General features: G+C 35.0%; 2 protein-coding genes across 2 annotated transcripts in view; both read left to right on the top strand.

The window, feature by feature from the left end:
- Positions 1–2,924: 2,924 nt before the first annotated feature.
- On the top strand, positions 2,925–4,907 carry LOC128994465 (uncharacterized protein K02A2.6-like). The gene has a single exon (XM_054419044.1). It carries the CDS (start codon positions 2,925–2,927, stop codon positions 4,905–4,907), a length of 1,983 nt encoding a protein of 660 aa, XP_054275019.1.
- Positions 4,908–11,301: 6,394 nt separating this feature from the next.
- Positions 11,302–12,676, top strand: part of LOC128994481 (E3 ubiquitin-protein ligase listerin) — a 243,802-nt gene continuing 242,427 nt past the window's right edge. The window contains exon 1 of the mRNA XM_054419068.1: positions 11,302–11,494. Within this exon, the coding sequence (XP_054275043.1) occupies positions 11,450–11,494 (45 nt within the window). The 5' untranslated portion in view covers positions 11,302–11,449. The remainder of the gene's footprint in view (positions 11,495–12,676) is intronic.

Consider the following 12,676-nt stretch of genomic DNA (forward strand, 5'->3'; position numbering starts at 1 on the left):
CTTATGCGTTGCCATGCTGGTGACGAAATAACAACGAAATATAAACAGAAAATCAAAACAAATGGAACAAATTACAATCAGATGTTTTAATTACAGTGTGGGGTGAAAATAGAGAAGTGAGTACATTACATATTTTTGGTCGAGTTTCGACCACTGGACGACCTCTCGTACTTATTTAATACGCAAGCAGGTTTTTTGTGACAATTACTCCTCCGAAACTACTGAATCGATTGTCATGTTGTTGGTGTCATTGGAAAGAGCGTAACGTGAGGTTGTGCAGGAAACTTTCTTTTTAGGCAAATAATTAGAGAGTGAGGCCCTAGGGCCCTTTTAATTTTCGTATTTCTCCATAAGATTAACATGGGAAACAAAAATTGTTATGAAACTCCAGCTGTTGTCAGAAATTAAAAGTGAGAAGAAGGACATATGTTAATTGTAAACAGTCAACAAGATTGCTAATTTAACAGTTTGCTACAAACATTTACTGACTTGGTTTAAATGAAATAGTTGACTTTTTTATTTGGGTTGGCGTAAATATTGCAATGGAAAAAAGCGAGAGCCTGGATAAATGATATACTAAAAAGAAAACTGAATTAACAACACTGTACTGCATTTCGTAGTAATCATTGAAAGAGCCGATTTCCAAACTATGGAAACATAGAAATGTCATAGAACACCACCAAGGAAAAGAAATAGAATTTTTTTTTGGAATGTACAATTGTTATTATGGACAACCTAATGCGGCAATGAACAAGGCTATTTCTAGAAACCACTAAAAAAGAAGATCACTTTTGGAAAAATGATAAGATATTTACAAGAAATGTTGATTATATCGATCTGTTATGTACATCTTGAGTATTTCCATAATCTTTGAGTCGAATCTTTTAGAGTCTTCAGAAATTATGGATGTTATTCGTTTTAAAATAACGCCTAGGTAATACTTAGCAATTGCTCGAATTCGAGCAACAGGGACACTAGTTGTTACTTATTTTGCTGTGTTCAGTCAAGAGTACTAAGATTATTTTAATGTTGTACTTTTGCAAGTTTTTTCGCACCTTATCACTTAATAAGTGTCTTGAAAGTTGTAAAAACTGCATTGCATCTTTAATGGCTGGTTTATTATCTATTATATAAGTTTTCATCCTGTTCTTGAACGCTTTTTCCACTTCGGTGATTTCTGATTTATGTTTAGGATTTTCAATTTTAGTGATGGTAGGGTCCGTTAAGAGTAAAGATGATCTGACGTTATCAGTACTGGAGCTAGCAGCAGGTTGGGTGATGTTGATTGATGGTTGCATATCCTCTGGACGATGTTTCTTTGGAGCTGGTTCATTCTCACTTTTACCTTTCATTGTGCAACGCTTAAGATGACGTGTCTTATGCGATAGTGTAACTAATGTTCCACAAATATCACATGGCTTCTGGGGTTCGATGGTGTTCATTAGTTCCCCGGAACATTTTTTCAAGTGACGTGAAAAGTTTGTTGATAAAATAGTTTTTTTACACTTGCCACAAGTTTTCCTCTTCATTTTTCTTCTATTATTCTGTTGTCCTGCAAGTGAAAACAGTTTTATAACACAAGTCTATTTTAAAACAGATAATGTAAATCCAAAAAAACAGTACAAAAATGACAAAATCGTAGAATCCTTAAATGATCAAATATTGGTAGTACAGGAAGAGTAACGTAAATGATCTTCACTCCTCAACAGTCAAAGACTCAATGACTGAGAGGCTCCTGCGACTCTATTAATACCCTCAGTTATTCAGATTTTGATAAAATTTAGCTTTTAAGAGACAAATTCACAAATTATCAATAATTGGTAGAGTTTTGGTATGGTTTGAAAACGTAGCATAAATGATCTTCACTCCTCGACAGTCAAAGTCTCAATGACAGAGAGACTCCCGCTATTCTATTTATACCCTCAGTTAATCAGATTTTGATAAAATTTAGCATTAAAGAGACAAATTCACAAATTATCAATAATTGGTAGAGTTATGGTTTGGTTTTAAAACGTAGCACAAATGATCTTCACTCCTCAACAGTCGAAGTTTCAATGACAGTGAGACTCCTGCAACTCTATTTTTACCCTCAGTTATTCAGATTTTGATAAATTTTGACATTAGGGAGATAAGTTCACAAATTATCAATAATTGGTAGAGTTTTGGTTTGGTTTGAAAACGTAGCATAAATTATCTTTATTCATCAACAGTCGATGCCTCAATGACATAGAGACTCCTGCGACTATATACTTTTAGTTATTCAGATTTTGATAAAATTTGGCATTAAACGGTGAGACTCATGCAAATCATTTTATACTCTCGAATCGCCCCCGATTTTAGTAATATTTGTTGTTAAATAGGCAAATTCATAAACAAACAAAATATGGAAAGAACTGATTAGATAATTGTTATGTCTTCTCTAAGACTGTTTATAATTCATTTATACATATTTTTACTATCATATGTTTTTCTATTGTTTTTGTTTTGTAAACATTCATGAAATAGATTTTGTGTTGAGTTAATATGCGTGCATTTATTAATTATTTTGTAATTAATAAGAGTCATTTTAATTGGCAACGAGTGTGAAAATCAACTAGCCACTGAAAAATTCAACACATTTACTTTTAAAAATTACATTCAATTTCTAGTTTCAAGATACATTAATATTTTATACAGTTCAAACTATAATGGATGCACAACAGTTTACCTTACTTCTAAACACATTCAATGAACAACAAAAAGCACTTGTACGTGAGATGTCAAACATGTTTCAAGCTCAAATTCAAACAATTGTTACATCAATTGGAAAACCCAGAGAAGAAAGCTGTCAATCTACAATGTCAAATGTTGCTACATTCGAAAACTTCAATGCCAAACAAGAAAAGTTTACCAGCTATTTAGAACGTTTCTAAAACTATTATACAATGAAAGGTTTGACTGATAAGAAGAAAATTGCTCAGCTCTTGTGTAATTCTATAGGTAGTGAACATTATAACAACCTATCTGCATTTTTGGGCCCAGACAAGCCACTCAAATCATTAGATTATGAAACTCTGTTGAATGACTTCAAGAAACTATTGACTCCGAAGAAAAGTGTTGTTGTTGCTCAACATTATTTCTTAAATATCTTTCAAAAAGAAAACCAGTCAATTTCAGAGTTTGTGGCCGACCTCAGACGTGATCTTCAAGAATGTGAATTTGCAGTAGAATGCTCCAACGATGAATGTGGAACACCTGTGTCAATTGCTGATGTGTTCTTGCGGGCACAGTTCATACGAGGATTGAAGGACAATTGGCTTAGGGAACACCTTTTACAATCCGTTTACACAAAGTTTGATGACATTCTAGAGAAAGCTATTGCTCTTGAAGCATCAAAGGTTGAAAGCAAAGAATTTCACCAACATGCATGTTCTAACAACTTTAATATGGATTCGGCTGGAGTGCACAAAATTACAAGGTCTTCCAGACGATCCCACCAGTTCTCTAACAATCGCTCATCCAACAAGACATCTCTCAACTGGAAACAACGTTCAAATAACAAAAGACCTGAATTCAATGCCCTCGGAATAGAAGGCCTCTGTCTTAGATGTGGAAGTAACAAACACATTGCTGCAAATTGTAACAGGCACAAGTATAAACTCCAATGTGGTGAGTGTTTAAAACGAGGACATGTCTCTGCGGTCTGCATAACTACACTGATGTCAAGGACTAAGAAATCAACATCAAAGTTAAATTCAACCAACAACCTACATTCAGGATCAAATGATGACGATTATTCTAGTGACGACTCTTCTGATTACGGAGTGCACAAAATTGATTCGATCTACCAGAACTTTGATGTCGTAGATTTATTTGAAGTTGGATATGATTCAGACAAGTACATTGTTTCTGTCACTATAAATGGAAAATTGCAATGTTTTGAAGTTGACAGTGGGGCTAAATTTTCTCTCCTTGCGAAGAATGACTTTGAACGTCTACATCTGAACGTACCTGTAGAACCATCAAGGCTAGCTTTCCGTTCTTACTCTGGAGACATAATCAAACCAGAGGGAAAGGTATCAGTTTCTGTATCATACAAGGGTAAACAGTTCAAAGGTGACCTTCACATCGTCCCTTCAGGTCATGATGCACTTCTAGGGCGCCAATGGATCCGAGGACTGGGTATTGAACTGTGTGAAATTGACGCTGAAATGAACCGACCAGCTACTACCCTTCAATTACAACCAGTAAATTCAGTTGAGGAACTGTTTGAAAAATTTGCGCCAATTTTCGAGCCAAAAATTGGATGCGTTCCAAACTTTACAGTATCATTACATCTTCGATCAGGAGCAAAGCCTATTTTCAATCGTGAACGGAACGTACCTCATGCTCTTATTGATCAGGTCAACAAGGAACTAGATTTACTTGAAAATGAAGGAATCATTTCGCCTGTTACGTCAAGTGATTGGGGGTCACCACTAGTCGTGATACCTAAGGCAGATGGAAGTGTTCGTCTCTGTGTTGACTACAAGTGTGGTGTGAATGAACGAATAGTCCAGGCAAACCATCCTATTCGAAAAATTGACGATGTACTCGATAGTTTGAGAGGATCTCGTTACTTTTGTAAACTTGATCTGTACAAAGCTTATCTGCACCTCAAGGTCGACGAAGAGTCCAGTATTATCCAGACAATGTCAACACACCGTGGAACATATCGTGTCAATCGTCTAAGTTTCGGAATAAAGACAGCACCTTCTGAATTCAACCGAATTCTTACACAAATTTTGAAGGGGTTGCCTAAAACCGAGGCCTACTTTGATGACATAATTTGCCATGGCTCAACAATGGATGAGTGCAAAAGAAATCTACAGGCCTGTCTTCAACGACTCTCAGATTTTGACTTACACATAAACAAACAGAAGTGTTAATTTTTTCAAGAACAAATAGAATATCTAGGACGAGTGGTGGAGTTAAACAAAATAAAGAAATCTCCTACCAAAGTTCAAGCTGTTAAAGAAATGTCACGTCCATCAAAAGTTGAAGAATTACGACGATTCTTAGGAATGGTTTCTTACTACTCTCGTTTCTTTCCAGATGCTTCAACTGTCACTTTTCCTTTGCGACGTTTGTTACGCAAAAATAAGAAATGGGAATGGACACCAGAATGTGAAAAGGCTTTTCAACGAATCAAAACTGAGCTCTGCAGTAACAGGATACTCGTACCTTTCGATCCAAAACTACCGTTAGTCCTCACCACAGATGCTTCACCTACTGGACTAGCTGCAGTTCTTAGCCACTTAATAGATGGTACTGAGAGGCCAATTGCTTACGCCTCACGTTCACTCACTGATGCCGAATGTAACTATAGTCAACTAGACCGGGAAGCATTAGCCATAGTTTTTGGTGTCTCCCACTTCAATTATTACCTATTCGGGACTCAATTTCAACTTGTAACAGATAATCAGCCAATATCTAGGATCTTCAGACATGACATGGCTCTACCACAAATGACTTCAGCTCGTTTACTCAGATATGCATCATATCTGTCAGGTTTCAATTACAAGTTGGTGTTCAAAAAGGGCATGGAAAATAAAAACGTGGATTGTCTTTCAAGAGCTCCTCTTACACAGACTCACTCTACTAAAGACAAGAAAATCGGAAAAGAGGTACACAAAATCTGCAGCCAAGTTATTTTTCAAATTTCAAGCCATGAAATCACAGCTGAAATCATTAAGAACGAGACAGCCAAAGATCCAGTGCTCTCTAAGATTTTGAAAGACCTACTCACCAATTCAACTGATTCTGATTTTACGTTGGTCGAAAACATTATTTTCCGGGGAGAAAGAGTTTACATTCCATCACTACTTAGAAACAAGATTCTAAATGAACTTCACGAAAGTCATCTTGGAATCACAAAAATGAAACAGCTAGCACGGCGCTATGTTTACTGGCCAAATATTGACAAGGACATTGAGCATCTTGTGAAAGGATGTGAAAATTGTGCACTAACACGGTCAAATCCGCCCAAAGCTCCCAATCACCCGTGGGAAATCCCAAAAGAGAACTGGGAAAGAATACACATTGACTACGCAGGACCGTTTCAAGGCTTCAACTTCCTCGTGTGTATTGATGCTAGATCAAAATGGGCGGAGATAAAAGTAATCAAAGATGCACCATCCAGCTCCAATACCATACATCTGCTTGAACAGATTTTTGCAACACACGGCTACCCGAATTTTATGGTATCTGACAACGCTTCAATTTTTCAAAGTGATACATTCCAAGCTTATTGCAAATTGCACGGCATTTTCCAGAAATTCATATCTCCAGGACATCCAGCAACAAACGGCTTAGCAGAACGCTCTGTTCAAACATTGAAGAACCGCCTGAAGTCCACAGCTTCGGAAAACATACCAATGGCAATAAAGGTCCAGAAGATCTTAATGCGGTACCGGGCAACTCCTCTAGCATGTGGCAAATCACCGGCTGACCTTTACCTCCACAGGAAGTTAAGAATACGAATGGATGCCATTTTTCCCAACGTACAAAAAGCATCAACTAGAAATGCTCCATCTGCACGTTCATTCAACGAGGGGGAGAGAGTTCAGGTTCGTCTCTTCATAAACAACAAGAACGTTTGGGAGTTTGGAGAAGTAAACAAAAAGTTGGGAACTCGACACTATCTAGTTTCCCTTGACAAGTCAGGCCGACTTGTTAAACGACACATTGATCAATTGCGGTCTACTTTGATACCAAAACCAAAAATTGTTACCACGGGACCAATCCACATATTTGATGTTCCACGGGCTTCTAAACACAGCACAAAAGAAAATTCTAAGGCTGTTACTTGTTCTAATCCTGAAAGACTGTCAATTCCTGAAAGACCATCAACTCCCTTAAGACCATCAACTCCTGAAAGACCATCAACTTCCGTAAGACCATCAACTTCCGAAGGACCATCAACTTCCAAAGGACCGTCAATTTCCGAAAGACCACCAACTCCCAAAGCAAACAATGCAGAGGTTCCAGTAGTTCAGGGAACAGAAACGAACAATAGCCATATTCCTGAGAATCAAGAAAGATCAAGGCGACAAAGGCAAATGCCGGGCCGATACAAGGACTTTGTGCTTTCATAATAATACACTGCAAGTTCAAAATAGTGGGGGAGACTGTTATGTCTTCTCTAAGACTGTTTATAATTCATTTATACATATTTTTACTATCATATGTTTTTCTATTGTTTTTGTTTTGTAAACATTCATGAAATAGATTTTGTGTTGAGTTAATATGCGTGCATTTATTAATTATTTTGTAATTAATAAGAGTCATTTTAATAATTTTTACACTTCAATCGTTGAAGTAAGTTAAAGACTCCTGCAACTCTCTCTAAAACCTCGTTTAGTTCAATTTCGATTAAACCTGGTATAAACTTGTTATACCACATAAATACTATTAATTTCATGAACTTATATATTAATTACATGGACTATAAGATGAGAGTTTATGGGTACTGTATTTAAATAGGCTAGACATTAGTTTTATCTTATTTTGGACTTTAGGATGTGTTTGCTGTTGTGTTGTTGTAGGTCTAAATATTAGTCAATTATAGCTATATAACGACACATTCCAAATAAAAAATCTATTTATATACAAGAAAGATATGCAATTTTATAGATTATCCGGGAGAATAAAGATTATTTCAAGAACACTTTATGTTTTCATGGGAAACTTAACAAGATTAAATAACTCAAAAAATAATTGTTTTTTTTAAGTGTAGGTATATCAGTATTGTGCCATTAAACCTTTTATTTGATAAAAAGAAAAATGTATTCTTAAAAAAAAACATTTTGAACCCCTATAACTGAACATGATACCTTTGAACAAACCTCAATTTCGGTAAATTTTTACATAAAAACATATAAGATCATATAAACTTGTTCTTGTTCATGGACAAAATTTATTAAACTATAAGAAGGAGGAAGTTTGGCATAAACGTACAAGATCACATACTCTTTTTCACGTTTGCGAACAGTCTTGATTGAACCACGTGAAAAAGGATTTATAGGGTAATTATTTGGGGTGAATATACAAGTTCACATGTTCATTTCACAGTAGGTCTAAGCTTATTTGAGTTTGAACAAAATTTGTCTAAAGAAGGAATTTTAAATATTTTTGTATCACATTTTTAAAATTTAACTATTGTAATGGAAAAGAGAAAATATTATTTTAATAATCATTAACTTAGCTTGATTGTTAAAGGAAGAAATGGAAACATATTCCCGTAACAGCAGGACTGCGCACTCACAAAATTTCCAACGTAATGTTTTTCTCGTTATGAATACTTAAGGATATAGGTTTGCTGCTTCGAAAGGGTTTACATGCAATCATTAGTAATATAAATCTAAATGAAGACACATATCGAGGGGGCATAGAGTAAGTTCATTCCATTTTTAGTTTTTCATCTCTTTAGACCATATATACAATTTTAGGACATGTTTTATTATTTTGATTGGTTTTACAAATCAACTAAAAATGTTTCTATGTAGGACACATCCCCTCGCCCTTGCCTTCTGCAGTCCAGTACATTTTTATCAAATGTTGTAGGCACTTACCCTACGTAAATTCTATGTTGGGGTGTTAATACAACAAAATCACTTTGAGCAAAGATTTTAATTTTTTCTACTTATTTATTATTTCCTGTTATCTTGGTACAAAGTTATTTTAGCTTTAAAGAAGATCTCACCCCGTGGTAAAGTAAGTATTGTGCAAATTTCGCTATTTTCACCCCACCCTGTAAATAAAACATTTGATTGGAATTTTTTTTCAATTTTTTTATTTTCTGTTTATATATTTTTTTTTCGATACCAACATCGCAACCCATAAAGGTCCATGTTAATCTTTAACATTTTTAATTCATTTTTTGTGCTTATTTTTGAGCCAATTTTTGTTAACTTCCAAATTCTTTATGAGAAGATAGTCACTCGTAAACTGTGATACACAATGAGAACTGTTAAATTAATAATTATTCTTTAAATTTAATAAATAATTTGTGTTATTGTGCGAATAGAGCTTTTTCATTTTTAAGTGCTTAATTCAATTAACTTATTGACTTTATTTTTTTCTAACAAAAGAAAGAACTAGCATTAGATATATGAATGTTTGGAGTATGTTAATAACGTAAAAACTTCTTGACCAATTCAGTTATTGTTTTCATGAGTAGAGTCAATATAACCACAGGCTTAAAGGCCACTGTCAACTTTTGTTTTAACACTCTACTAGGTCTCTGCCCTGACACCTTATAAAGTCCGATGTTGTTTTTCACAAAGTAACCACGAAAAGCCTTTTGAAATAACACTCAATCCGGTACGGCAATCAATAGTTTTATTAATACTAAAAAAAACAAGGCGAAACACGCGGACAACAGCTAGTTTATTTATAAAGTATTAAGGTTTTTTACATTAGTGGCAATAGAAGCAACGAATACAGACATTATGGAAGAAGAAGTACTACACTAGGGATTTTTAAAATGCCAAAAGTAAACAAAATAAGGTTTTGAATGCCATTTTTGAATCTTGGCCCAAAACCTTCCAACCAATTACACACAAATAAAAAGCAATTACATTTATAACATACTAGCTGTACCCACGGGCTTTGCCCCGTTTAACTTCATAAGTATTCGCATGGCTCAATCACGTCCCGGTTAAAGTTCGTTCGCTACGCTCACTCACCTTTAGGTTGGAGCTCGTTCACTGTGCTCACTTGTTTTCAGGTTAGCTCGTTCGCTACGCTCACTCACCTTTTGGTTGCAAATTAGCTGTTGTCATAAATTTTAAAAAGTCATCCCTTTTATTGTTTATAATACTTTGATAAAGGTTTTTATGTTTTAATATTTAACATTGGAGAATTTAAACGTTGTTAAGTGCACAGGTGTGCTGCGATTGGGGTTTAATACATTTGGAATTATTCGAAAGTAAAATAGTTTTCTGTGCTGCACTCTGTAGAAACACTGTGGCACTATTTCAAATCATGACTAATATAATGCTAATACAGAATGTTGTAATTATTCAATCCTACAAAACAGTTGGTGAAAGTAAACATCTGCTTTTAAAATATATTTATTTGTAAACATTGTAGATCAAAAAGTCTGACATTGGCCCACTTAAAACCCTCTGGGGCAGAGCCCTTTTGACAGATCATCACCAAACTTCACTCGAACCATCTGCCTGAAGGTTTCATTACAATCTTTCGAGCGGTTTCGGAGTCCATAACAATTTAACAAATAAACAAATATAGTTAAATATTGATTTAATAAACAAAGGTACCTACATATAAGTACGTAATGTGAGGTTATGGCGGGAAAGCAGACAACCTACGTATGCAGTACGTACACAGTACGTAAACCACACCCGCATACCACCTGCCCCCAAATTTCATCTTTCGACCAATCACTCACCTCGCCCAAAGGAGGGTCCTCTTCGGGCGTTCCAGAATCGGCGTTTACACACTACTAGCATAGATAAGCTACTAGCCAGCGAAGCAAAGTAATCATCTGTTATTTGCATATTGCATAAAATTATTTTGACGACTTGACTTAAATGACGTCACGTCGCCCACTCAATCAATACAATACAATACTCAATAGACTCATGGCTGCTATGTCAAGTCTTGCCTGTTAGGCACAGAAAAAAAAAACAACATAGTCAAACTCAAAACTCAAGCCAAGTCTTTAAACCACATTTTCATGCAATGCCCAAAATACAGCTTAGATAGAGACCAGCATCTTAAAAAGACCAAAAGAACCAGTAAAAACTTTACGATGGAAATTAATGAAGTTGTCAGCACAAATGATCACGACATTTATCTTGAACTAAACAAATTCCTTCATTCTATCGGTCGAAAGATCTAGAAACAAACACATAACTTTCACTCAAATTTCACATGAATGTTTGTCCAATCCTGGGTTTCTTCATCCAAGGCCCACCTTTTTCGGGTTAGGACATTGCCTAATCGGCCCAGGCAGGGAAGACTAAACCTTTTCCCTCCCTCCCAGATACCCATCTACATCAATTTTCCTTAAAGAGATCCTTTCTTTATTATTAACTAAAAATATCAGAACAAATCATAGCTCATTGTCAACATTTATGTATGTAAATAACAAAATTAAAGTGTCAACACCATTCTCCTGATTAATATCTAATAAACTAAGAAAAAGACGGATAACCACAAAAAGTGAACATTGGGGCCTCATGAATTTTAATCAAAGGCCGTCACATTTGTGACATTTAGAAAAAAAAAGTCAAGTCAGAACGTCATAACTTCATAACAATAAGAAAATTGTTTGAGGTTATTATGTGATGTGTGTAGTTGTAGTTAGGCCTATTAAATATTTTATTATTGTAACTTATCAATATCTCTTTCAATAACACCTTGAGTCTTTGTACATTTTTAGAAACAGCCACCTGAATTTATAATGGGGAAAAAGAAGCAAGCTCAAAGAACTAAAAACAATGTTGTGGTGAGTTATCATTGGTCTGGATTACACTATACCCTATTTTTAGTTTTAAATTCTCAATATAGCCTAAATCAAATTAAAAATAACTTTGATCAAAGCTTTGGTGAAAGAAAATTATTGGGACAAGGCACGGGCACAGTTCCACAGAGATCACGGGATCAGGCTATCTGACGAAATTTTTAGCTTGGAAATTTATCCAATATAGGCCTAGGCTAATTTAGGCCTAATCTTATCTTACTAATATTATACATCTGAAAGTTTGTTAGTTTGTGTGTGTGTTTGTTGCTCAATCACGCATAAACTACTGGATGGATTGGGCTGAAATTTGGCATGATGATAGCTCACATTCCCGATTAACATTAAAGCATATTCTTATCTCAAAAATCCTTTCGGGCTCCGCCCCAGTGGCTCTGTAGTTCCCCATGTTAACCTTATGATTTTTCATATTTAAAAGGAATTAATGAATCTTTAACAGGTGTTTCGACAATGATTTATTAATTAGGGTAGTCTACCTTTACTGAGAAATAGTGCATTGGAACCTTAAATAATTATTGCCATTAGCCTATAGGCTATTTTATTATTTGAACACTGTTTTTTTTCAAATCGATAGTTTCAATCGATATCAGCATAGCTCAGTTAAGAAACTGTACCCAGTAAACCTTCATGCGATTTTTTCACCATCAGCAAGTTTGGTTGGATAGGTTAGGTTATGATAGTTTAATTTTATAATAGATATATTTAAAAATATCGATTATTAATCAATATTTTCAATTCGATAGTTTCGATTGATATTAGCATAGACCAGTTAAGAAACTGTGTACCCGGTTTACTAATCAAATCGATAGTTTCAATCGATATCAGCATAGCCCAGTTAAGAAAGCGATTTTTTCACCATCAGCAAGTTTGGTTGGTTAGGTTAGGTTATGATAGTTTAATTTTATTAAAGATATATTTAAAAATATTGATTATTAATCAATATTTCCAATTCGATAGTTTCGATTGATATTAGCATAGCCCAGTTAAGAAACTGTACCCGGTTTACTAATCAAATCGAAGATCAGCATAGCCCAGTTAAGAAACTGTACCCCTGTTTTTTTCATATTCAGAACAGGAGTTGGTTTGCATGTTTAGTGTGCATTTTTCCAGATATGATGGCAAAACTATAACTGTTTAGGAATACATATA

This window comes from Macrosteles quadrilineatus, unplaced genomic scaffold (genome assembly GCF_028750875.1).
Source record: "Macrosteles quadrilineatus isolate MER2022 unplaced genomic scaffold, UCM_ALF_1.0 Scaffold_1__1_contigs__length_201487025, whole genome shotgun sequence".
Taxonomy (NCBI): Eukaryota; Metazoa; Arthropoda; class Insecta; order Hemiptera; family Cicadellidae; genus Macrosteles; species Macrosteles quadrilineatus.